This window comes from Scylla paramamosain, chromosome 6 (genome assembly GCF_035594125.1).
Source record: "Scylla paramamosain isolate STU-SP2022 chromosome 6, ASM3559412v1, whole genome shotgun sequence".
In the NCBI taxonomy this organism is placed as follows: domain Eukaryota; kingdom Metazoa; phylum Arthropoda; class Malacostraca; order Decapoda; family Portunidae; genus Scylla; species Scylla paramamosain.
In genome coordinates, this window is record NC_087156.1 from 24309497 (window position 1) to 24336553 (window position 27057).

A 27057-nucleotide genomic window follows, 5' to 3' on the forward strand; every position below is an offset into this window, starting at 1 on the left:
GGGTGCTGTTCCTCTTTAAATAACAGTATGGTTGTTCCCTCAGAGATGAAGGTAAGTGAACGGGAAGGAGAGAAAGGATCAAAGAGATGGAGAGGAAGTAAGGAAGGACAGAGGCTAAGGAAGGAGCGAAAGCGAGAGAAGGGGTAAGAAAGAGTAGAAGCTAAGAGAGAGAGAAAGAGGGAGTGAGAAAGTGTAGATGATGAAGGAGGAAAGACAGGAAATAAGAAAAGATAGATGATAAAGAAGGAGGAAGGGGAAGTAAGAAGGAGTAAATTTTTAAAGAAGGGAGAAGAAAGTAAGGAAGAGTAAATATTAAAGAAGGAAGAGAGGATAAAAAAGAGTAAATGTCAAAAGAAGAAGAGGGAGTAAGGAAAAGTAAGTGCTAAAGAAGAAAGAGGAAGTAAGAAAGACTAAATTCTAAAGGAGGAAGAGCCAGTAAGGAAGAGTAAATGATACGGAACAGAAGCAGGAGAAAGGAAGAATAAATGTTTAAAGAGGAAGAGGGAATAAGAAAGAATAAATGTTGAAGGAAGAAGAGGTAGAAGAAAATGTTGAGAGAGAGAGAGAGAGAGAGAGAGAGAGAGAGAGAGAGAGAGAGAGAGAGAGAGAGAGAGAGAGAGAGAGAGAGAGAGAGAGAGAGAGAGAGAGAGAGAGAGAGAGAGAGAGAGAGAGAGAGAGGAAGGCCAAGTGCTAAGGAAGAAGAGTTTAATACGACTAAACTCCTAAATGGCACCGATCCACATAATGTTGGAAGCAACTTTACGGGCGCCTGTGTTACACGTCCCGCCGCCCTACAAATGCCTTGACGCTCGCCTTTTTTACAGACAGATGGACGCACGCCAAGAGTTCAAAATAATACGCGGAAAAAATGTTCCCTTATTGTCGTCCCAGAGAGAGAGAGAGAGAGAGAGAGAGAGAGAGAGAGAGAGAGAGAGAGAGAGAGAGAGAGAGAGAGAGAGAGAGAGAGAGAGAGAGAGAGGCGCAGGAAGTGACCCGATACCATGCTCCCGCTAACTGCTGCTCGCATCTCGTTATGAAACACTCCTCGCATTCTCATCAAGTGTCTCAGCCAAACACACACACACACACACACACACACACACACACACACACACACACACACAAAAAAAAAAAAAAAAAAAAAAAAAAAAAAAAAAAAAAACTAGCTTCTCACTTCACCTCGCCTCGCCTCCTGTGTTACTGCCATTTCATATGCACCACACGTCAACACTCGACCAAAGTTTCCTACTGAGACACACGCGTCCATCCCTAACTCCCCCCCTCCCTGTTATAAGTACCGTACCCTCCCCTCTCCCGCCCCCACACATTCCTCCTCATCTTCTTTCTCTTTAAAATGAAGGGCATGGCGTGAAGTGTGGAACGGAGATGTATTTTGCGAGTTTAGAGTGGAAACTGGTATGTATGAGTATTTGCAATTATGGGGAGGACAGGAATGAGGAATGTTCGTGATTATGGAGGGTAGTTAAGGAATAAATGAATGAAAGCAATATCTGCGCTTAAGAGTGGAAAGGAGGGAATATTTGTGATGAAAGCCAAGTTGTGATGACCGAGGAGGAGGGTGGTGGCTATGATCAAACGTAAAGAATAAATAAGGACATTGTGATGAATAATAATAGAAAAGAAGGGGAAAAGAAAGGACGAAAGGAAGATACACAAAAAAATAAGTGAAAAAAAAATAGGAAAAAGAAGGAAAGACAATGTGAAAAGGCGAAATAAAACACAATTAATATGTAATAAGAAAAACAGAGATGAAAATAACGCACAAAAGAAGGGAAGGCGGAAGATTAAGACAAAAAAAAAATACAAGAAAAAGGAAGACAATGGAGAGGAAGAAGAGAGTCATAAGAAGGAAAAAAAAAGAGGGAAAGAAACACTGTAATGAGAATAAAGAGAAGACAGACAGCGGAGAGAAGGTCAGGCGTGAGGAGAATATGAAGAAGGGCGTGATTAAAGAAGAGGGACTGATAAAGGGAGCGAAGGGCAAGGCAGAGGAAGTGATGATGGGAGACAAAGGCGACAGAACGATAAGAACACACGCCGGAAATGTATACTGTATGAAGTAACTGTCTCCCCCTCTCTCTCTGGTCTCATTTCTACAAACCTATCAACACAACTACCTCCTTTCATCTCCCAACCCCCCCTCTCTCTCTCTCTCTCTCTCTCTCTCTCTCTCTCTCTCTCTCTCTCTCTCTCTCTGCCATAATCCTGCCTTTGTTTCAGTCACTACAGTTACACACACAAGCACATTTGTAAACCATGAACCTTCAACGCACACAACAAAAAAGCGACTTCTCCTTCATTATTATGACCAACAGACACGATCTCCTCCTCCTCCTCCTCCTCCTCCTCCTCCTCCTCCTGCTCCTCCTCCTTCTCCTCGTCTCCCTCCACCTCCGCCACCCACGCAGCTGAACTTAAAAATGAGCTCAATTTGGCTGTCATGTGGAGTCGTCATAGCCCCGGTGGAAGAAGAGAAGGATGGAAGGAGGGAGTGAAGGAACGGACGAAGAGGAGGAATGGAGGAAAGGAGTAAAGGAAAGAGGGGCTGGGTCATCGTCGCGAACGTTTCAGAAGCCCAGGCATAATGGAAGGCTAGCGGGGGGCGGCGGCAGCGGCGGCGGTGGTGGTGGCGGTGGCGGTGGCGGCGGCGGTGGTGGTTTGACGGTGGCGGTAGTGGTGGTGGTGTAGGAATGGTTATCAAAAGGGAGTACGCAAACACACACACACACACACACACACACATCTCTTAATGTGTGTCCTCTGTTCACCTAGCAGCAAGTAGGTACGGGATGTAACCCGAGGGTTTGTGACCTCGCTGTCCCGGTGTGTGGTGTGTGAGTGGTCTCAGTCCTACCCCAAAGATCAGTCACTATGATCTCTGGGCTCTTTACGTAGGGGAACAGCTGGCTAGGTGACCAGCAGACGACAGTAGGTGAATCACACACACACACACACACACACACACACACACACACACACACACACACACACACACACACACACACAGAGAGAGAGAGAGAGAGAGAGAGAGAGAGAGAGAGAGAGAGAGAGAGAGAGAGAGAGAGAGAGAGAGAGAGAGAGAGAGAGAGAGAGAGAGAGAGAGAGAGAGAGAGAGAGAGAGAGAGAGAGAGAGAGAGAGAGAGAGAGAGAGAGAGAGAGAGAGAGAGAATGGAAAGCTTGGTCCAACAGCCGCTGGGATCCAATTTCTTCTCCTCAGAGTGGGCAGTCACGCCAAGCAGCACCAGGTCACCCCACACCCGCTGACCCCAACCCGTCCACCATCTACCAGTGTGACCCATCCCGATGCAGATCAGGGTGTTGTGATACGAGCAAGGTGTGAGGGGCAAGAGTGGTGGGGGTGTCGGGCTGGTAAGTGGTGGGGGTGTCGGGTTGGTAAGTGGTGGGGGTGGTGGTGAGTTGTGAAGGTGATGATCAATTCTGGATGAAGTGGTCGCAATGCTCAAGTGTAAGGAGAGCTTCAAACACCTGTTCAAACACCTGTGTTCCGGACCTCACACCTGCTGCTGTTCTGTAGACGCCATCACACGTCATCCCGGTGTGTGTGTGTGTGTGTGTGTGTGTGTGTATGCGCTGCACACACACACACACACACACACACACACACACACACACACACACACACACACACGCAGAGGGCGGCCTCCCTCTTAATAAACATCGTAACGTAGGTAAGATCGATTAGATTCCTATCGATGCCTGGTGGCTTCAGAGGTGAAAGAGGCATGAATTTTTTATACACTTGTTGTCGTACAGAACACAATGGTGGCTTTGATCATATTGCATTCCTTTCCAGTACTGTCGGTAAAAGAGGTACTTGCCACGATCTCACACACACACACACACACACACACACACACACACACACACACACACACACACACATGTAAGTACCAGCGACCCCCACAGGTGGTGTTCACACTTTACCTTGTGCCGGGAATACAAACAAAACTCTAAACTCCCAACTTTTCTCCTTAACTTCCAAACGTCATTATCTTGGTTAGTGTGTTCCCTGATGGCGGGGCCGCCTGCTCAGTGTGTGTGCCGCCCTGGTGTTTCCTTTGTATTCTCCTTTCGTGCTGGCGTAGTCACGACGGGGAAAGGGAGTTATTACAGTGTGCTTCTGCTCCTCGTCCCTTGTGCTGGTACATTACGACCAGGAGAATTACGTATGTGCTGCTAACACACACACACACACACACACACACACACACACACACACACACACACACACACACACACAAGGGGACTAGGGAGGACAGGCGCCGGGTTGACTGTGGGCAATATACACCCTTCGTCCATCCCGCTCATGGTTCGCTGGATAACAGGACGCCGCCCCTCACTCTCCCCGCCATCCCCCTCCACCTCTCCCCAACACCACACACGCACCCAACCATTAACGCTTACACACACACACACACACACACACACACACACACACACACACACACACACACACACACACACACACATACACATACACATACACACACACACACCTCTATAGCTGTTGCTTTTGTGGACTTCAAAAAAGCCATTGATCCTGTTGATCACACTGTTGTCATCAGCAAGGCAATAAGTCTGGGTCTCCCTCCTAACCTGGTAGCGTGGCTAGCCGACTTCCTCACAGGGAGGCGTCAGGCCGTTCGCTATCAGGGCTCTGTCCCTAATTTCCAACAGCTGACATGTGGGGTCCCCCAGGGGACCAAGATGGGTCTTCCCTTTTGCAGAGATCTCCATTCTTGGAGACTTCAATGTTCACCACCAGCTTAGCTTTCCTCTCCCTTCACTGACCATCCTGGTGAACTAACCTTCAACTTTGCTATCCTCCACGACTTAGAGCAATTGGTGCAACACCCTACTCGTATTCCTGACCGTCTTGGAGATACGCCCAACATTCTTGACCTTTTCCTGACCTCTAATCCATCTGCTTATGCTGTCACCCTTTCTTCTCCGTTGGGCTCCTCCGATCACAATCTCATATCTGTATCTTGTCCTATCGCTCCAATCCTTTCTCAGGATCCCCTAAGCGAAGGTGCCTCTGGCGTTTTGCCTCTGCTAGTTGGGGAGACCTGAGGAGGTATTTTGCTGATTTTCCTTGGAATGACTACTGCTTCTGTGTCAGAGACCCGTCTTTGTGTGCTGAGTGCATAACAGAGGTGATAGTGTCTGGCATGGAGGCGTACATTCCTCACTCTTTTTCTCGTCCTAAACCTTCTAAACCTTGGTTTAACACAGCTTGTTCTCGTGCTATATATGATAGAGAGGTGGCCCACAAAAGGTACTTAAGCCTTCAATCACCAGAATCTCATGCACTTTATATTTCTGCCCGGAACCATGCCAAGTCTGTTCTCCAACTAGCCAAAAACTCCTTCATTAACAGAAAGTGTCAAAATCTTTCAAGATCTAACTCCCCTCGTGACTTCTGGCATCTAGCCAAAAATATCTCCAGTAACTTTGCTTCTTCTTCTTTCCCTCCTTTATTTCAACCAGATGGCACCACTGCTATCACATCTATTTCTAAAGCTGAACTCTTCGCTCAAACCTTTGCTAAAAACTCTACCTTGGACGGTTCTGGGCTTGTTCCTCCCTCTCCTCCACCCTCTGACTACTTCATGTCACCTATTAAAATTCTTCGCAATGATGTTTTCCATGCCCTTGCTGGCCTAAACCCTCGGAAGGCTTATGGACCTGATGGGGTCCCTCCTATTGTTCTCCGAAACTGTGCCTCCGTGCTTGCACCTTGCCTAGTCAAACTCTTTCAGCTCTGTCTGTCAACATCTACCTTTCCTTCTTGCTGGAAATTTGCCTACATTCAACCTGTTCCTAAAAAGGGTGACCGTTCTAATCCCTCAAACTACCGTCCTATTGCTTTAATTTCCTGCCTATCTAAAGTTTTTGAATCTATCCTCAACAGGAAGATTCTTAAACATTTATCACTTCACAACCTTCTATCTGATCGCCAGTACGGGTTCCGTCAAGGCCACTCTACTGGTGATCTGGCTTTCCTTACTGAGTCTTGGTCATCCTCTTTTAGAGATTTTGATGAAACTTTTGCTGTTGCCTTGGACATATCAAAAGCTTTTGATAGAGTCTGGCACAAAACTTTGATTTCCAAACTACCCTCCTACGGCTTCTATCCTTCTCTCTGTAACTTCATCTCAAGTTTCCTTTCTGACCGTTCTATTGCTGCTGTGTGTAGACGGTCACTGTTCTTCTCCTAAATCTATTAACAGTGGTGTTTCTCAGGGTTCTGTCCTGTCACCCACTCTCTTCTTATTATTCATTAATGATCTTCTAAACCAAACTTCTTGTCCTATCCACTCCTACGCTGATGATACCACCCTGCACTTTTCCACGTCTTTTCATAGACGTCCAACCCTTCATGAGGTAAACATTTCACGCAGGGAAGCCACAGAACGCTTGACTTCTAATCTTTCTAAAATTTCTGATTGGGGCAGAGCAAACTTGGTATTGTTCAATGCCTCAAAAACTCAGTTCCTCCATCTATCAACTCGACACAACCTTCCAGACAACTATCACCTCTTCTTCAATGACACTCAACTGTCCCCCTCTTCTACACTGAACATCCTCGGTCTGTCCTTTACTTATAATCTGAACAGGAAACTTTACATCTCATCTCTAGCTAAAACAGCTTCTATGAAGTTAGACGTTCTGTGACGTCTCCGCCAGTTTTTCTCACCCCCCCCAGCTGCTAACTCTGTACAAGGGCCTTATCCGTCCATGTATGGAGTTTGCTTCACATGTCTGGGGGGGTTCCACTCATACTGCTCTTCTAGACCAGGTGGAATCAAAAGCTTTTCATCTCATCAACTCCTCTCCTCTAACTGACTGTCTTCATCCTCTCTCTCACTGCTGCAATGTTGCATCTCTAGCTGTCTTCTACCGCTATTTCATGCTAACTGCTCTTCTGATCTTGCTAACTGCATGCCTCCCCTCCTCCCGCGGCCTCGCTGCACAAGACTTTTTTCTTTCTCTCACCCCTATTCTGTCCACCTCTCTAACGCAAGAGTTAACCAGTATTCTCAATCATTCATCCCTTTCTCTGGTAAACTCTGGAACTTCCTGCCTGCTTCTGTATTTCCACTTTCCTATGACTTGAATTCCTTCAAGAGGGAGGTTTCAAGACACTTATTCATCAATTTTTGACTACTGCTTTGACCCTTTTATGGGACTGGCATTTCAGTGGGCATTTTTTTTTTTATTGGATTTTTGTTGCCCTTAGCCAGTGTCCTTCCTACATAAAAAAAAAAAAAAAATAGTATTTCCCCACCCCCTCTGTACATTTTCAGTTTGTTAACTGCCAAAAGAATAAACCGTTTATTATTATTATTATTATTATTATTATTATTATTATTATTATTATTATTATTATTATTATTAGATGGGCCGTTCTACTCCCTACCCAATTTTTCTTCCCCTTCCCTCCTTCCACACCTCCACACGTGACACTCACCTGGAAGGACTAATTACAAACACATCGATTTCCTTTTTTTCACTCCCTTTTTTTGTCTCTTTCTCTCTCCTTCACGGCTGCCTCAGGTGTTGTCCCATGTGTGTCAACAATGGAGAGAGAGACCTTGGGGATCTTGACCTGGCAGCCTCCCCCCGTCTCTCTCTCTCTCTCTCTCTCTCTCTCTCTCTCTCTCTCTCTCTCTCTCTCTCTCTCTCTCTCCACGCAGGCGGCATTTACTACAGGAATGGCTAAGACTATTGCACCGGAGGCCATCTGGCGGCATCCCAGTGCACCTCACTACCATAAAAGCTTGGAGGATAAAGGCGAATATTTTTCTTGGTGTTTTTAAATATTTTCAGTGCACCAAAATATAATGGATAAATAAAGAGATATAAATGTAGCGTGTCTCAATGGCTGAACTCATTACGAAAACACTACAGTGGGCTAAGAATAACGTTTCCAAATACCAAATTCCTCCTTTGGAATTCACACACAAAAAACAGTGTAATATAATTTCACCTTCTGCTTAAGATCTCGAATACACATTTGCCATAACACCACAGAGAGGGAGGCTATTAAGAAGCATTGTATGTACTGTCACGCTTAAGTCACACAGCGGCCGTGTAATATCTCAGGAGGTCCGACACGCGTTTGCTCTGCTCGGCTGCCTTCACGGGGGTCATCTGACTTGCATGGAAGGTAACGGAGAGAGACATTTGAATAACAATGGTAAGAACACAAGAAGGAAGAAAAAGAGGAAAAGGGGAATGAATGGAAAGAAGAAGAAGAAGAAGAAGAAGAAGAAGAAGAAGAAGAAGAAGAAGAAGAAGAAGAAGAAGAAGAAGAAGAAGAAGAAGAAGAAGAAGAAGAAGAAGAAGAAGAAGAAGAAGAAGAAGAAGAAGAAGAAGAAGAAGAAGAAGAAGAAGAAGAAGAAGAAGAAGAAGAAGAAGAAAGAAGAAGAAGAAGAAGAAGAAGAAGAAGAAGAAGAAGAAGAAGAGAGAAGAGGAGGAGGAGGTGGAGGAGGAGGAGGAGGAGGAGGAGGAGGAGCAGGAGGAGGAGGAGGAGACCTGTGTTATCCGGGTGACGAAGGTCAGGGGCGACGCTCAATACTGCCTCCTCTCCCTCCCCTCCCTCCCTCCTTCCCTCCGTCCCTCTCTGCTTCAGTTTCTGCTGCATCTGGTCCTCCTCTCCTTTTCACCCTCCCTCTCACTTGTGCTGAGTCTTGAGTCTACTCTCCAGATCCTCCACTTTTGTGAGTCTCTTCTCTTTCTTCTCAAACTCTGAAGACAGGCACTCCTCTCCTTCTCTCACTTAGACTCGTGCTTGTTAATAGGCCTTGCCTCCCTCACTCACTCCCAGCTGTACCTCTTTTAAAAGGCTCCCTCTCTTGCTCTCCCCTTCTGTTCTACCTCTGTTGAAACGTTTGCTATCCACTCTCATTTCCCCTCTCTCCCTGCTTTTCCCAATACATGCCTTACTATCTCAGCTGTAAGGTATGCACCATCACTCCTCCCCTGCTGTACCTGCATTGGAAGTCCTGTCCGCTTCCCCCATTCTCCTTGCTTTCCTAACACATGCTTTGTTGCCTGTGTTGAAAGGCCTGCCCTCATCTGTCATTGCTCCTCTCTCTCTCTGCTTGCCTAATACACACCTTGCTGCCAGCGCTAAAAGTACCACCAGCCCCTCCCTGCTGTACCTACGCCGGCAGTTTGGCAGGCACCACTTTGCTTTCTGCTGGCCGGGCCATTACATTTCCAAGCGCTGTGCTGTTAGCTGAGTTGGATCATTAATCGTGCAAGACAGGTGTAATACATATACTGTGGGAATGACGTCACAGCAATGCGGAAGTCTATCTCCCTATCCTCCCCCACCCACCTTACCACCGCAAGAAGCCTCACTCGCACCCCTGTAATCCTGCTGACGGAGGTCTTCATGGATCACCGCCACAACCACCGCCACCAGAAATAGAAAGGCGTCCCCTACAGGTACTCCAGGAAGTGAATACAGCTTAAGCTTGCCGGGACTTTTAACAACGAAAAGGAAAATATAAAAGAAAGAAAAGAGATGGAGTAAGGTTTGGCTTGACATTTGCCTGCCCTTCCTGAGGTGTGTGTGTGTGTGTGTGTGTGTGTGTGTGTGTGTGTGTGTGTGTGTGTGTGTGTGTGTGTGGAGAGGGTGGTGGTGGTGGTGGTGATCTGAGATCCTGTCAGGAGGCCGTGCTAGGAGGAGGAGGGTGGAGGAAGGGGCGTAAGCGAGGCCATGTGGAGGATTTGCGTGTCCTGCCTCACGAATACACTGCCAGTAGGCTCCTGCGGGGAGCGGGGTAATGAGACGGCGGTGGTGGTGGTGGTAAATGTGGTAGTGGTGAAAGTGGTGGTGGTGACGGTGGTGGTGATGATGAAGATGGTGATATTGACAGTAATAATGGTCAAGGTGGTGATAGTGAAGGTGGTGATGGTAACTGGTGGTGGTGAAGATGGTGATGGTGGCAGTGGTGGTGGTGAAGGCGTAGCAGCAACAGAACAGTAATGAAATGCGATTAGCAGTGACACAACCCACCTTGTCACGCACCACCCGCTGATCAATCACTGCCAGGCAGACAGGCAGGTAGCTAAGTAGGCCTGGGGAGTAAATTAGCCGGATATCGAATTCTCTTAAGCCTCCCTGCTATGACGCTGGCGGCGTAACCAGTTTCATAAGCAGGTGGCGAGCGGGCACAATACACGGAAGCCAGCCACGATCATTCCTTTACTGAGTCTGTTCCAGCCTCGTGTGAAAGACAAGGACTACCGGAAATCTAAAGTTAAATTATTTGTTTCTCATCATGTGCACTTTTATTCAGTCCACATTAATATACTCGTCACATTACGCTCACCTCAATACAGCACGTCACGCCAACCTCGCTTTGCCACGCCACACACCTCACACCAGAAAGTGACGTAACACCACGTCACGCCAGCTCTTTATGGCAGGCGCCACATGATATCCCACCTCACTCTCATTTACCACACCCAAGCGGGGATCACCACTGTCTATGGCGGCACCGTGTAGGTTCACATCACTTATGTATTCCCACACCGCAAATCTGTTCCCTTCCTTTTACGATGCAACACGCCGTAACAGTCATGCAGAGAAGTGCTGAGAACAAAGCCATCAGTACTTTTAAGCTGCGTCTACTCAGAGCTATCTTCGTTATCAGCAAGCACAGGCTGAAAGGACAGACCGACTTAGTACAGTGGCGCCTAAGTCCGTTGCTGACTCAGCAGGCTTCTGGTGGGAAAGGGAGGCATGGGTGTGGCAGCCACACAGACGCCTAGAAAATGTAATGATAAGTACTCTTTAAGTGGGCTTGGGGCTGCCGGAAACCAGTCTCCATTCACTGCTATTGATTTTTTTTTCTTTTTGTATGGGGAGGGGGGAAGTAAGGTAGAGTTTTTCTTTCATTTCTGGCTGTGTGGTCTGACACGGAGCCAACTCAGGACTGTGATCTAAGGAGCTCGGGTCCCGCCGCCATCCTGCTCCACTTAGGCCAAAGAGAGTCTAGTTCATGTTATTCACACAGACAGGGATTGTGCTCCGCTGCAAGTTCAAATAAGCCGTGGGTGATACTGGCTCAGGGTGTTAGCGGCACAAGTTTTATCTCCCCTCACCAGGCCCCTCAGCCCACATGATGCCTCACACAAGTCCAACTCAGAACACATACGCATACGTACGTACACATACAGGCATTGCTAAACAGGATTAGGTCACTCGTCTTATCATGTTCTCCATCTTACTGACTTTTGGTAATCTTGTTTCTCCAGCTGCTACGCGGCGCTCCTTGCTATCAAATCTTGTTATAACGAAAGCAACTCTTCTGAACATAATACGTTTTCTCTCCCGTGCGACTTCGCTACCCAAAATTTACTTCACATTCTGATGCCCACTCTGACCCTGTTTATGAAGCCCTTTGATGCGTCTTTATTCTCTTAACATCTCTCAATCAATTAGTAATTTTCCTCCCCGGAGACTTAGAGACTTATGTGGAAACATTTTTGAACAAACTGCATCATGTATTTAAATATTTTTATGTTCGAAAAAAGAGTAAAACAATATAATACATTTTGCACTCCCTGGCCTAATTATCCTTTACGTCAGGAAAAAAAAAGCCATTGCAACTAACAGACGGGAATTCAAACCACACAAGCATTAGTGTGTGTGTGTGTGTGTGTGTGTGTGTGTGTGTGTGTGTGTGTGTGTGTGTGTGTGTGTGTGTGTGTGTGTGTGTGTGTGTGTGTGTGTGTGTGTGTGTGTGTGTGTGTTAGGGTGTAAGTGTGTGCTTTCACCTATACTTCTACTAATAATGAGGTTGTAGTACATCCCTCAGCAGGCCCATGGTGCAGAGGTTACTACATTTGGCTCACAGACGAGGGACAGCGGGTTCGAGTTTCCGGCCGGATGGAGACAACAAATTGGGTTGGTCTCCTTCACGCTGCGACCCCTTTTCACCTAGCAGAGATAAGTATGGGACGTGGCGCGAGGAGTTGTGACTTTGAAACCTGATAACCCAGCCAAGACGCACTATAAGCCAGCGTGGCGTGATGTATGGCTTAATCCCCTCCTGTAGCCACTTATGGGATGGGTGTCTTTATCCTGCAATTGACTCAAGTAAGCTGATGATGATGATGAGTATACCCTACAGGATGTGTAGTAAATTCGTGTTGTCTTCTCTCTGCATCTACTTGTATTTGACATAGTTTTGTGTTTACGGGCGTGTTTTGCTTGTACCACCACTGCTCCTCACACTACATTCCAAGTATTGCGGCTTCGGTTTGATAAAAAAAAAAAGCGGATTTCTCTCACATTCCTAACTCTCTGATCTTTCTCACTTGGTGTTCATACTCTCGTTAGAAAATCGTGTCTTTCCACTTGCTCTAGATCATTCACTGCTTTGAACATCATCATAAATTCTCTCTCTCTCTCTCTCTCTCTCTCTCTCTCTCTCTCTCTCTCTCTCTCTCTCTCTCTCTCTCTCTCTCTCTCTCTTTTCGGAAGTAATCTAGTCCTTTCCTGTTTCTTTTTCAAGAACAACTTTCACAATGTGACCACTCTTAAGTATCTTCTTGAATTAATTAGTGTGTGTGTGTGTGTGTGTGTGTGTGTGTGTGTGTGTGTGTGTGTGTGTGTGTGTGTGTGTGTGTGTGTGTGTGTGTGTGTGTGTGTGTGTGTGGTTCAAGGGTTTTAGCCCTCATCCTCCATAACGCGCGCGCGCGTCCACACACACACACACACACACACACACACACACACACACACACACACACACACACACTAACTCACTAACAAACTAATTAATTCAGGATGATACTTAAGAGTGGGCACACACACACACACACAGAGAGAGAGAGAGAGAGAGAGAGAGAGAGAGAGAGAGAGAGAGAGAGAGAGAGAGAGAGAGAGAGAGAGAGAGAGAGAGAGAGAGAGAGAGAGAGAGAGAGAGAGAGAGGAAGGGGACTTGACGTAACAAACATTAATGATGAACAAATTTGGTAAATGTGTTTCATAACTGCAGCTTGTCTGGGTGCAGTGTTTAGTTACCGCTGCTGGTGTCAAGGTGGCAGCTGTTTGTAATGCAATAAGGTCAAATTATTCACACATTATGTTCAACGGCGTGACGTGTTAGTGTGTTACTCTCCGCCACGTACACACCTGCCCCGCTGATCTAGATATTACCCTGCACCTCACAGGTTTGATTCCCAGCAACCCCTCGCATATTTCATGACAAAGGTAGCTTCAATATACACTTCAATCGGTATATTTTATCTCAAAAAATCTACACTCAGTCACGTAGCTCCAACCCAGCGTCTCGGGAGGTTGGGGGGCAGGGAGTGAGGGGCGGTATTTGCAGAGATTGCTGAATTAAGGATCTATATCGGGCTGCCTGTCTATATATACACATAAATAAGGAATAATCGCAGCCTGTATACACGCACAAGACAAAAATAGTTACCGGAGCAGGTCAGCAATTCCAAGATCATGAATGAACGACAGCGGCGCCTGGCTGTGTCTTGTCCATCTTGAGTGAAAACCACCGGACAATTTAGTGCACACACGAGCTGCCTTATCTACATCGGCACTACTTTTTTACACGCGTGTCAAGTTCAAACGCTCCAATCTCTGTCCTCTTCAGTAAGGCGGCTCCCGACCTAGCGTCCAAATATTCATGTTGCGCACTTAGAGCAGCAGACTTCACAAGTCTACACGTAGGCAATACGCAGGGATTAAAAATTGTCTGACATGAGTCTCTTTTCCGTCAGCAACTGACACACGACCAACGCTATCAAGTATGCCGCAGTTCAACGCAATATCAGTACAACAAGGGTACGCAGAGCTGCCTTCCCTTTGTACTAATATTTCACATTTATTTTCAACCTGCTACAAACTTGACAGCCCTGAGTGAAGGTCACCTTAGTCTGACCTTTCCACAGGTGGTCTCTGTTACATACATCTTACTGTCCGAGTGTCACAGGCCGAGGGGGTGATACTGGCACTCGTGCTTTTGTAATGCAACCAAAACAAGCGTTCGCTGCTGCTGTCTTTTTAGAGTTAAGAACGGTTCTAAAACCGTCTTTAAGGCACGGCCTGGTTTGAAAGATTATGAGCCATGCCGTATCAATCTACTGATTTCTCATTTAATTATTATTATTTAGTTTATGTTTTTGCTTGCGGACACATAAAAGCAAAGGGTGCACGTCAATTTAAGGCGCTTTAAAATCACACAAATTCAAAAGGAGGTCGGTAAGTTCATGATAAGAGAGGAGGGAAAATATTTCGGGAGGAGGACGTGCTGAGGAAAGATAATGGAAATATACAAGTATGGGAAGGTGTACAAAAGCCATAGAAACTGCATCTTCAAACATTTCAGCGTCTTATCTCGACTTTGAACAGGCTGCAGTGAAAGTTATTGGAATTTTGAAGGGTGTCTTCATGATGGTAGTGGCAATTTATAAGATTCTGCGCCTTGAAAAAAAAAAAAAAAAAAAAAAAAAGATAATCAAATCCGCTAATAAATAATCGGTGTGACCTTTAAAAGTGATGAGAATACGATTACTAATGGCAAGACATCGCTGGCATAACCACACCACGAGCCTCAATGTTTAGTGGAGCATAAAATAGCCGGCGGTGAGTATGTATAGGGAAGCAAACCTTGTAGTTTTTAATAGAGGAATGAAGCGTATTTTCTCCATTACAGTTAACACGAAAATTGTGTGTGTGTGTGTGTGTGTGTGTGTGTGTGTGTGTGTGTGGTAAATAGCAATCATGGAGGCTGCGGGGGCGGGGAAGTAATTTTATGGCCTTGGAGGGAGAAAGTTGTATGATGGTGGTGGTGGTGGTGGTGGTGGTGATGCTGCAAGTGGTGGTAATGATGGAGGCGGTAATCGTGATGATGACAAAAAATTGAGGAAGGGGAGAAGGAGTCTGGTGATGAAATATACTGGTGAATAGTATTGATGAGAAAAATGGCTCTGTGGTAGTGAAGACCTGTAATGAATGGTGAATTGTGTTCAATGGGGATGAATACTGAGTGCATTGGGTGGTGCCGAGTGGTATAAGTGGCGATGAATGATGTTAAGTGGTGCAGAGTGGTGTTAAGTGGTCCTAACTGGTGTTGAGTGGTGCTGAGTGGTGTTGGATGATGCCAAGTGGTGCTGAGTAGTGTTAAGTGGTCCTAACTGGTGTTCAGTGGTGCTGAGTGGTGTTGGATGATGCCAAGTGGTGCTGAGTAGTGTTAAGTGGTCCTAACTGGTGTTGAGTGGTGCTGAGTGGTCTTAAGTGGTGGTAATTACTGTTGAGTTGTGACGAGTGGCGTAGAGTTGTGTTGTGTGTTAGCGCTAATCAGTTGTGAAGGACGTTAAGCGGCAAAACCTTGTCTATCGATGATGGGAGGGTGTCAATGCTGATCGATGGATAGAGAGTAGTGATGAGTGACGTTAGTGTAAGTCAACCACACGCCGCACCTTGACGCCTTCACTGGCCACGTCTCCCTCCATATCTATCGACCCTCGTGTACCTGACTTGCAAGCGCTCAGCCAGTACTCTCTCCTATTACATCACACTGTTTCCTTCTCACAACCTCCCTCTCTCTATGTGCACCTGGAGACCGGTCGTGCTTAAGGAGACCCCCATCTGTATTATAATATTGTAGTTTGTGTGTTGTTCTTGATATCCCTCCTTTTTTTTCCTCCTCCGGACAAGAAGCCAGACAATAGGAACTATGGGTGAAGGGTAATGCATGGGGATTTTAACTTCAATCCAATATACAAGGATGAAAATTAGGTCACTCGAATCCTTATAACGTCACACTGTCGCCATTTCGATATAAACACGTTTATTGAACAGTACAATTCCTTTTTCGGTTTCGTACTCTTTTTGGCATATTCAGCCAGTAATTCATTTGTATTTGCTCTCTCTCTCTCTCTCTCTCTCTCTCTCTCTCTCTCTCTCTCTCTCTCTCCCTTTCTCTCTCCTTTCTCTTTCTCTCTCTCTCTCTTGAGTGGTGCGGGTCGCCAAGGCCGCCCTAAGCCAGATCGAGAACGTTGCGTTCTGCCCTGCTACTACTATGAACCAGTTTTCATAAACAATATTTTTTTTTTTTCAAGCATTTGTTAATACTGTTACAATAAGATGTCGTCTACACCTCATACCAACACGCGGAAGGCCACAACACAGAGCGGAGAGCGTTCACTACCCGAGCCACTGTCTTGAGTCGTCACCGTGTTACATGATCAGGTTCGTGCTTTCCTCACAGGGCTTGGGGAACATCTCAGTGATTTACTTATTCGTATCACTAGTGGAGAGGGAAAATACCAGTCATTTCAAAATAATATATATATATATATATATATATATATATATATATATATATATATATATATATATATATATATATATATATATATATATATATATATATATTTTTTTTTTTACTACCATTCTGCTATGGAAAAGAATTAGCAACCTCATGACGCTTATGAGACGTCCCGGCACATACCCTCCAGATGCTTCGCTGTACTTTAAGAATGTCCTAAGTTAACGCATTAGAAATGCAGGAAGCCTACCAAGGGCATAACCCTGCGTTGCACGAGCTTTCCAAATGAGAAATATTGTAGTACAAGGTCTTGTAGGCTTTCGACAAAGGTCTTAGGAGCTTTTCCATTTACAAGAGTGAATCACCTACCAGAGTTCAAATGCCACTTCCGCGTTACACAATTGTTCAATAATGCAAAGGTAAGACTCAAACCACGAATTCCGGGTATGGTTTTATCCTTGACAAGAGTAACCAACAAGAAGCTGAGTATGGTGTTTGCTGCCAAGTCTGCTGACAACTTGAATTACTACTACAAGTAAATAGGAATACATTCACACACTGCTATCGCCACTCAAGGGCTGTGGTAAGATGCTTTCTGCCTGCCACTCCATTCACGTCCACACTGGCGAGGAAGAACAGCCAGCCTCAAGATATCTTCATGAAAAATATATCGTACGCACCATAAAAAGGAGCGACCTATTGATTACTTCAGCACACACACAGCCATTCATTGATTATTTCACACACACACACACACACACACACACACACACACACACACACACACACACACATAGGGAAGGTGAGGGGACATGACGGTAAGCAGAGGTTTGCCTCCGCCACTTCAGCCTGAGAGCATGAGGTAAGCACAGCATCACACCGCCGGGAAACACGACCAATAACACCATTCTAGTTATTGGCACGGTGTATCTTCCTCAGATTTCCCAAGGCAACCACTCATCGACCACCTAGCAAGGCAGATGAACGGGTGGGAGGGCCGAGCATTGCCTCACCCTACCCGGACTGGAAGCATGGTCCGCAAATTTATAGCCAGGCATGCAGGTGCTTATTAGTGTTCATGAAACAGTAATGCAATACACACTGGTCTAGTCGATGCTTTCACTTCAATATGCGAGGAAGTGAATTACATGTGGAGGGCGAATCTCACAGCACCCCACCCCAAGCCAAGCGTCTACAACACGAAAAAGAATATCACTGTCTTCGTGTTGACGCACGTTTCAAAATGACCTTGACAATTACTCTTATCCACAAGACAACATAATACGCCAAAAAAAATACACAAGACAGTTGTTTCGCTGTGTATTTTTCATCACTTGATGCGCCGACTCGTTCGACAAAGTAATTTTCATGCAATTATCTTCAACAGCGCAATATTTATGGTGGGTGTAAAGTGGAGAGGCCCACAACTTTGAAATTACTTCGGCGTGTGGTGAAGAATGGAGGGTTTAGAGAGCCCAGACAGGCAGTTTTGTAATGTGGAAAGGGGAAAAGAATACGTCTTGTAAGAATGCGTACCCCACAAGCTGGAAATCAGGGCGTCTGAACGTTCCCTCGAGGTCGTTACACTTATGAGGTCAAGCTGGTGATGCTTTCTAATCAACGGGCAGGTAAGGAAGTGCTCACCGCCAACATTACAAGAGAGAGAGAGAGAGAGAGAGAGAGAGAGAGAGAGAGAGAGAGAGAGAGAGAGAGAGAGAGAGGGGGGGGGAGCTGTATAACATTTGAAGATCGACATGAAAAGTCCTGTATTTCTACTAAGGTGCAATATTTTGTTATTATTTACATAACACACACACACACACACACACACACACACACACACACACACACACACACACACACACACACACACACACACACACGCCTGTACCCTGTCACTTCCCTCCTGCGGCCCGAGTCTCGTGAGGCAGTAGCAGCGGTAGTGGTGATGGTGATGTTCCAAATATACAACCCCTCCGCTATAAACCATGATTCTCCTACTGATAAACACAAACACACACAAAAAGAGTAAAATAATGCCCGGAACAATGCCGCTGCCGTCCTTGCCTAAAAATAGCTTTCGGTTCCAGGCAGTGACACGCAAACTTGGGACTAAATTTATCCCCCTTCTATGTCCCCATCGCACCGCACACCACTCCTGACGACTGCCCGCTATTCTCCACTTCTGCGCCTGTTTACGTATACTCGTATACACTCGCCACGGAACGGCACCATGACACAGTCACCCATCGTGCTCTCTCTCTCTCTCTCTCTCTCTCTCTCTCTCTCTCTCTCTCTCTCTCTCTCTCTCTCTCTCTCTTTCACACACACACACACAAACACACACACACACAGACACACACACACACACACACACACACACACACACACACACACACACACACAGAGAGAGAGAAAGGAAATATTATCGTGCCATTGTCATGTGATAAACGATGTTAGGTGTGCATAAAAAACATGACAAATCTTACAATAATAGGAACACTGCATAACGACACACCGCCTACTCACTGCCACACTGCAACATCCAGCCACGCATGGACGACGCACCACACACACACACACACACACACACACACACACACACACACACACACACACACACACACACACACACACACACACACACACATTTCAACTACAACACAACTCTGTATCCTGAAGTCATATCGTACATGTACTAATAGAATCATGACATTTAACAGGCGTCTAGCACACAACACCACATAAAATTCTATTATGACACATCATCATCATCATCATCTAGTTCATCATCATCATCATTTCACGCAGAAAAGCCACAGAACGCTTGACTTCTGATCTTTCTAAAATTTCTGATTGTGGCAAAGCAAACTTGGTATTGTTCAATGCCTCAAAAACTCAATTCCTCCATCTATCAACTCGACACAACCTTCCAGACAACTATCCCCTCTTCTTCAATGACACTCAACTGTCCCCCTCTTCTACACTGAACATCCTCGGTCTGTCCTTTACTTATAATCTGAACTGGAAACTTCACATCTCATCTCTAGCTAAAAACAGCTTCTATGAAGTTAGGCGTTCTGAAACGTCTCCGCCAGTTTTTCTCACCCCCCCAGCTGCTAACTCTGTACAAGGGCCTTATCCGTCCATGTATGGAGTATGCTTCACATGTCTGGGGGGGTTCCACTCATACTGCTCTTCTAGACAGGGTAGAATCAAAAGCTTTTCGTCTCATCAACTCCTCTCCTCTAACTAGCTGTCTTCAGCCTCTCTCTCACCGCCGCAATGTTGCATCTCTAGCTGTCTTCTACCGTTATTTTCATGCTAACTGCTCTTCTGATCTTGCTAACTGCATGCCTCCCCTCCTCCCGCGGCCTCGCTGCACAAGACTTTCTTCTTTCTCTCACCCCTATTCTGTCCACCTCTCTAACGCAAGAGTTAACCAGTATTCTTAATCATTCATCCCTTTCTCTGGTAAACTCTGGAACTCCCTGCCTGCTTCTGTATTTCCACCTTCCTATGACTTGAATTCCTTCAAGAGGGAGGTTTCAAGACATTTATCCTTCAATTTTTGACTACCGCTTTGGACCCTTTTATGGGACTGGCATTTCAGTGGGCATTTTTTTTATTGGATTTTTGTTGCCCTTGGCTAGTGTCCTTCCTACATATAAAAAAAAAAAAATAAATAAATAAAATAAAAAATTCATCATCAAGTACAATTTTAACACACAGCACACGTTCATTCCAGTTGTAGCCGACACTTGGCGGACGCATAAGAGCATTTCGCTTTTACGTCATAGGAAAAATCATCCTGTCGAGAACGTAAACAGGACGCCAAGCATTCCCCAATACATTATAAATATCACAACACGCAATACAGTCACACCACATATCATATCATTACAATTACAGAGTACCCTATTACAACAATACACCACACGTCTACCGCTTGCGTCACAACACCAATCCTCTCCCACAACTATACTGCTGCCATAAGGTATGATGACATCTTGCTACATCTGATGACGTAACTTAAGACTTGGGGATAATGTGACTTGGTTTCATGAGTGATCCTTTACTGAGACTCGCACCACGGCTTACCTGCTCCTGTCTTGACTCAGAACATGGGACTTCGATTGTAAAGGTGGTAAGGAAACCTGGGCCGAATCAGGAACATTATTTATTCTCTAACGTTTCGACAGGTAATTCAGAAGACTCCTGTCGAAACGTTAGAGAATAAACAATAAACAGTGTTCCTGATTCGGCCCAGGTTTCCTTACCACCTTTACACTCATTTGTCTTGCTCTTACACAACACGGGACGTTATTAGTTGGTGCATCAATGGGAAGATTACAAAAGTATGTAAACAGTGACGGATTGACGGACAGACTGAATGATTTTGTCTCCCAGTAAGGTCGTAAAGGGCGCAGTTACATAACTCTACATCAATAGAAATAAAAATATAGCTCTCTCTCTCTCTCTCTCTCTCTCTCTCTCTCTCTCTCTCTCTCTCTCTCAATAGGAAATGTGGTCGAGATATTTCGTTTTTCACGCCGACACTTGAACCAACACTCACTTCACAAAATCCTACAAAACACTTAAGATTTAACTCGCTGCTTGGCGCAAGAGACTTGAAGAACGACGCAAGACTCTTCAAGGAAGTTATGAGATTATTTAAAACTCGGGTAAGTTACAATGCAAAGTATGAGCATGTACTGACTGAACTTTTCCGCCTTCTCTCTTCCTTCCCTGCCCGGCAACTCAACCCAAGACCAGCCAGCAGATGATATTCAATACTCTCATGAGTGATTAGTCGGGTTCTTTTCTCCCTGAATCACTCTTGAAAACTTCAATAATTTCCACTGAAGGCCGTTGAAGGTAGGCAAGACAATTAAGACGCCAAAGTAAGAAACCGGTCCTTAATTTCTTCTTGGAACCAGTACAGACTTAACATTCACCTTGGCTTGCGATACAACACACACCATGGCAGGTAGTCTGTGTTACTCTCGGGGAAGCGATCGGGTCTGCCAGTCGCTGTTGCCTTGAATACCAACAACGTTGCCGGCATCTCCATCACCGCCAGCCTCGCCTCGCTTACTCTCTGACCTTCCTTGTAGCGATGGAAAACTACTCAACCCTCCACTTATGTACTTGTTTTCTTCTATGCCGTCCTCGACCGACTTTCTTAGCAGAGCAGTGTCAAGGTTTGTACAGTACGTACTCAATAATACAACACCCACGCGTCTATGTCAGCACGCACGCACACACACACACACACACACACACACACACACACACACACACATTGTCTCCGCACATCCTACATACGATCATTAATTATTCATCTGCTGTCGTCACCGTCACTGCCAACGGAACCACCACTATCACTGGTATTACCACTCGTACCGTCACCGCCACAAGCATTAGAACGTTCTTCTCGTAGTCGTTACCATCACTATCATTACCATCACCATCATTATCAACACCACCACCATAACCATCATTATCATCACCACCATTATCCTTCAATATCACCACCACCACCACCACCACCACCACCACCCTTCAATACCAACACCACCATGACCTCCACCACCACCACCACCACCACCACCACGACCATCACCCTTCAATACCAACACCACCACCACCACCAACACCATCACCATCATTATCAACACCACCATCACCACCATCACCAGCCTCATCATCCCCGTCAGCGTTCTTGGTACCTGTTTCTGACCTTCGTAAGCCTCTTAGCGAATCTTTAACCCTTTGACTGCTACAAAATGTTTCCTATAATCATATTTTTTTTCTTTGCTTCTTAATTTTGTACTGTGCTCTTCAATACATTATTGGCCTCGCAAAGACAAAACTTTTTTTTCTGCATGTCCTGCCTGTCCAACCAAGCAATATCTTACAGTGGTGTGAATATAACAAAGATAACCATAGGGATTAAAGGGTTAATGAAAATAAATAAATAAGTAAATACAAATGATAATTTATACATCTATCTTACACATGTATATACCGAGCCGGTAATCCCGCACGGGATGGACCAGATAGGGTACAACACACACACACACACACACACACACACACACACACACACACACACACACACACACACACTTAAAGATAATAAAATGAGATTAAATAATAATAAAAATAATATATAAACAACCATTCCTTCTCATGTCAACCTCCCAAAAATATCGAAAGCAAAGGAATAAGTCCACACATTCTATTACATTTTTTTTTCTAAAGTTATGAGAACTTTCCGGTAAGATTATCATGACTGCGAGCTAAAAAAAAAAAAAAAAAAAAAAAAAAAAAAAGTCATGTCTGGGGATGCCCGGCAGCCAATCACCGACAGGATGTTGTCTCACTCGCTGGCAGCGTGATTTTACCAGCCTGCAGCGAGACGTGTGCTGTACGTATATTCTAATTTCTATACACACTAGATTTATGGTCGACTCACGTGCTAAGATCGACTCAACGAAACGAGGTATTTTGGGGAGACCAAGAAACGAAGCAGCAGCAGCAGCAGCAGCAGCAGTAGTAGCAGTAGTAATAGTAGTAGTAGCAGCACCCTACACGAGGTCAAGGCAGGCACGTGTATGCAACGCCCCGTCCTCCGCTGATTATTCCTTCTACACGAAACACCAGATACGGTGGAAGGGAACGAAAGGGAGGGGAGGGGAAGGGAAAGGGTGGGGATGAAGGGTAAATTAAGAATGGGACGGAGGGATGAAGGGCAGTGTGGACATGATGGAGGCGAAGGGACAAAGATAGGAAGGGAGGGAATGTTCGGGAGACAAATGGAGAAATCAAAGTGAAGATAAGGAGGTTGGTATCATAATGGAAAAAAAGTGAGAAGAGAAAGAAAGGAGAAAGACAATGAAGGAAAAATGAGACAGCGGGAGAGGGAGGGGAAGGGATGAGATCGTGTGAAAGGAGAGGAGGGGCCGGGGAGAGGAAAGAAGTGTTGGGGGAGAGTGGAGAGAGAGAGAGGGGTAATGGAGTGAACGGTCAGACAGACTGTTAACTTAGCCTACGTGCGCATGAATAATAATGGCAGTCGTGTAAAAATAAGGAGACGGAGGCTAACGAAAATGAAAGTGGTAATATCTCCCTCCCTCCCTCCCTCCCCTCTCTCTTTGACACACACGCACACACCAGCAGTCCCACTCCCTCCCTCACCGCTCATATTACGCACCACCACCACCACCTTCCCCTCACTCTGCACGTCAGGACACACCCTCCCTGCACGAAAGGAGCGCCCGTCAACGCACATATTTCACCAGGACAATGCAGCCACGACGCACGACACACATCTGGAGGCGGTGTGTGTGGTGGCTTGGGGCGGAGCGGGGCAGAGTAATACTGTGTCAGAAAAGAAGGATAGAGAGGAATAAGAAAGAAAGTGGATAAGATCACGCGGAGATAATGGAGCTCTGAATTCCGTGTGCTTTATTATTTATTTATTTTTTTTTCTAGTCGTGACTGCGGGTGTGGGTGACGTGTGGCGAGTGCAGGGGTTCACCGGGATTAGAGATTGCCAAGGCATGTTCCATTACCATGTACGTGTTCAGATAAGGCCTATTAACACGTTTCTGTGGACCAGATTATATACTGTGATGGCTGAAAATCCTCTGTGCTGAGGTTAGGCAAACCGTGTGTGCGTCATATCGCCATCATGGTCACCAACTACCCTAATATACGTCTTCCAGATTTTGGTGACAGGACTGTACACCCTCCCACCTTGGTGTTTGGTGCGGGTGTATTAATCTTTCACTTTTCAAACACGCCTGAGTGAGACGTGATGGTAATGGCGAAGAACAGCCATCTGCTTCCACACGGACCATCCCTCCACGCCTCCATACACATCTAGATCACATGATGGTCATTTTGACGTCAACAAAATGAATGTTGATTGACAATTTGGCTGAATGTGGCTGGTGGAGCGAAAAATCAGTATCATTACTTAACAGTAGAGCATGAATGGCTGGGCCTTCTCACAATCAGTGCACTACACGCTGCTGAGATTTTTTGTGTCTCCCATCACTTACAAGGATGCAATTCATTATTATACTCCTTCTGTGGCACAAAACAACTTTCCTATCAGGAGCGGTGTGGCGAGCTAACCAATGAAACCTTATTTATTATGTCACTGCAATAAACCAGTTCTTATCTTTCCTTATCTTTCTGGTAAAAAAAAACAACACTTGATTACTTATGATGTTCTTTAAAAGTGAAAGTGTAATGGAATTACTGTATAAAATTAATTCCATTGGATACAACTTATATCTGCAAGAACAACTACTGCAGTTCGCCAAACGCCTTCACAATATATTCTTTCAAGCGGGGAAAAAAAAAAAAAAAACCGATGCAGGCTGCTGCACACCGAGATCAAGAGTCCAATGACCAGAAGTACCAGGAGGTGTGACATACACAAACAGGATCAGGGGCATTTGTCACCTCAACATCTAAACAGTTACCAAAGCCGTGAATATAAAGACACACCAGTTGGTTATAATCAGCCACATATCATAAACATTTATTTCATGTGCTTTGGTTGACAACACTGATTCTAACCAATCGTTATGGTAAGCATTAGTCATCAAGATTGACAAAAGCTGTCTTGGAACTGGACTTTTGCATGCTGGTCATCAAGATCAATAAAACAGTTGTGGATGGAGTCTTTTTACAGAATGTAAATATCAAAATTGTATATCCAGCTGCAGTCAAATGATGAAGGACTTTGTAGTAATAATTTTCTTATTTAGAATGAGGTTGTGAATGAAATTCTAAAAGAGTTTAACAACAAACTCCATGTGCCCATTATATGGAAGACACAATCACCAGCAATACCTTTCTGGAGAAAACTTCATCCTCATATTGTAGCTTGATCTAAGGGTAAGGCTTTCACACACTATACACATAATCATTCTGTTTAAGGAAAATAACTATTCACTCGTGAAAATTTTTAGCAACATGAGCAGGGCCTAAACCTTGATGGCTAAGTATGTTATCACTGAGCAAGACAGCAGTGTGTGTGTGTGTGTGTGTGTGTGTGTGTGTGTGTGTGTGTGTGTGTGTGTGTGTGTGTGTGTGTGTGTGTGTGTGTGTGTGTATTACAATAACAGGTAACCATAATGATAATAAAAAAAAATAGTAATAATAATAATAAAAAAATAAAATAAAATAAATAAATAAATAAATAAAAACAAATAAATGAATAAATAAATAAATAAATAAAAATAAATACATAATAAATAAATAAATAATTATAATATAAAAATTAATTAATAAAATAAAATAAATGAATAAATAAAATTATAGACAGAAATATATGCATTCACACATGTCCTCCACTTCATCCAAACACACACACACACACACACACACACACACACACACACACACACACACACACACACACACACACAGGATAAATATCATTATGGAGACAGGACAAAATGAGCTTTGGCTCATGCCCTGTACAATACAACTAATACACACACACACACACACACACACACACACACACACACACACACACACACACATGTAACATGCACTGCAGAATATGAATTTGTGTTTGCTAAGAAAGACAAAAAAGAATAGTCAGAATTATACACTGAATGACCTGTTACCAGTCCATTATCCAGTGCATTCTAATCTTTTCTTGAGGTAGTCAGTACAGAGGTCAGTATAGAGGCATGCAAAGGGTGGAGGGAGGGATGGAAGGAGAGAGGGGAGGGCATCCAGGGAGAAATGGAGGAGGAAGAGGAGGAGGAGGAGGAGGAGGAGGAGGAGGAGGAGGAGGAGGAGGAGGAGGAGGAGGAGGAGGAGGAGGAGGAGGAGGAGGAGGAGGAGGAGGAGGAGGAGGAGGAGGAGAGGTTTGTTATCATGCAAAGAAATAAATCCCAGGAGGGATGATGGACTCACCAGGTGTCTGAGGCTCTTGAGGTGGTATGGGTTGATGGCAAGAGCATTCTGGTAGCAAGTCTGAGCTTCATGAAATTCATTTTTCTTTTCATGCAGTAATCCCTTCTGCAGAGGAAGGCAAAGAAACATTATTTTTCTGGCAAACACTGGTAATATATAGAGTCTAACTGACAGTCTATTGGTACCTTATAGCTGACTGCAGAATTAGTATTTTGATTTCTGTGATAACAGGAAATGACTGTTTAGGATTTTGACACCTAAGTACATGACTGATTTGATAGTGGACTGTGATTAGGTTAAAATTACTTGCAGCATTAATGATTAAAGCCTCTCATCTATCATCAACTCTGTCACTAGCTTAAAATTACCACAGATATTTTTTTACATAATCTGTTTGAAAACAAGAATTATAGCACTACAAAAATAAAAGTTTTGATAATAACTTTTATTATATAAAACAGGGTAGGAATGCTTCTACTAACCAGACCTAACTTAGATTTTCAGGTTTCACATACATATTTTCAAAACAGCTCATTTTCTCTTTTTCTTCACCCATTTTTCTCATTAAAATAAAATGTTCATCCTTTCACTGGGATTTACATATAGCTGTCTTGATTACAAACACAACCTAATGGCAAACATGCCTATGCTTATTCTTAAAATTCATCATGGGAAAATTTTACATAGGTTAATATATGTAAATTATGTTAAGAGAATACGAGTAACAAAATATCCATGA

General features: G+C 44.7%; 1 protein-coding gene across 1 annotated transcript in view; it reads right to left on the bottom strand.

Annotated features, from left to right (window-relative positions):
* Positions 1–25208: 25208 nt before the first annotated feature.
* LOC135101053 (tetratricopeptide repeat protein 7B-like) overlaps positions 25209–27057 on the bottom strand; it is a 60478-nt gene continuing 58629 nt past the window's right edge. Inside the window, exons 16-17 of the mRNA XM_064004627.1 lie at positions 26319–26423; positions 25209–25277 (exon numbers count right to left, since the gene is read on the bottom strand). Of these exons, the coding sequence (XP_063860697.1) occupies positions 25209–25277; positions 26319–26423 (174 nt within the window). The remainder of the gene's footprint in view (positions 25278–26318; positions 26424–27057) is intronic.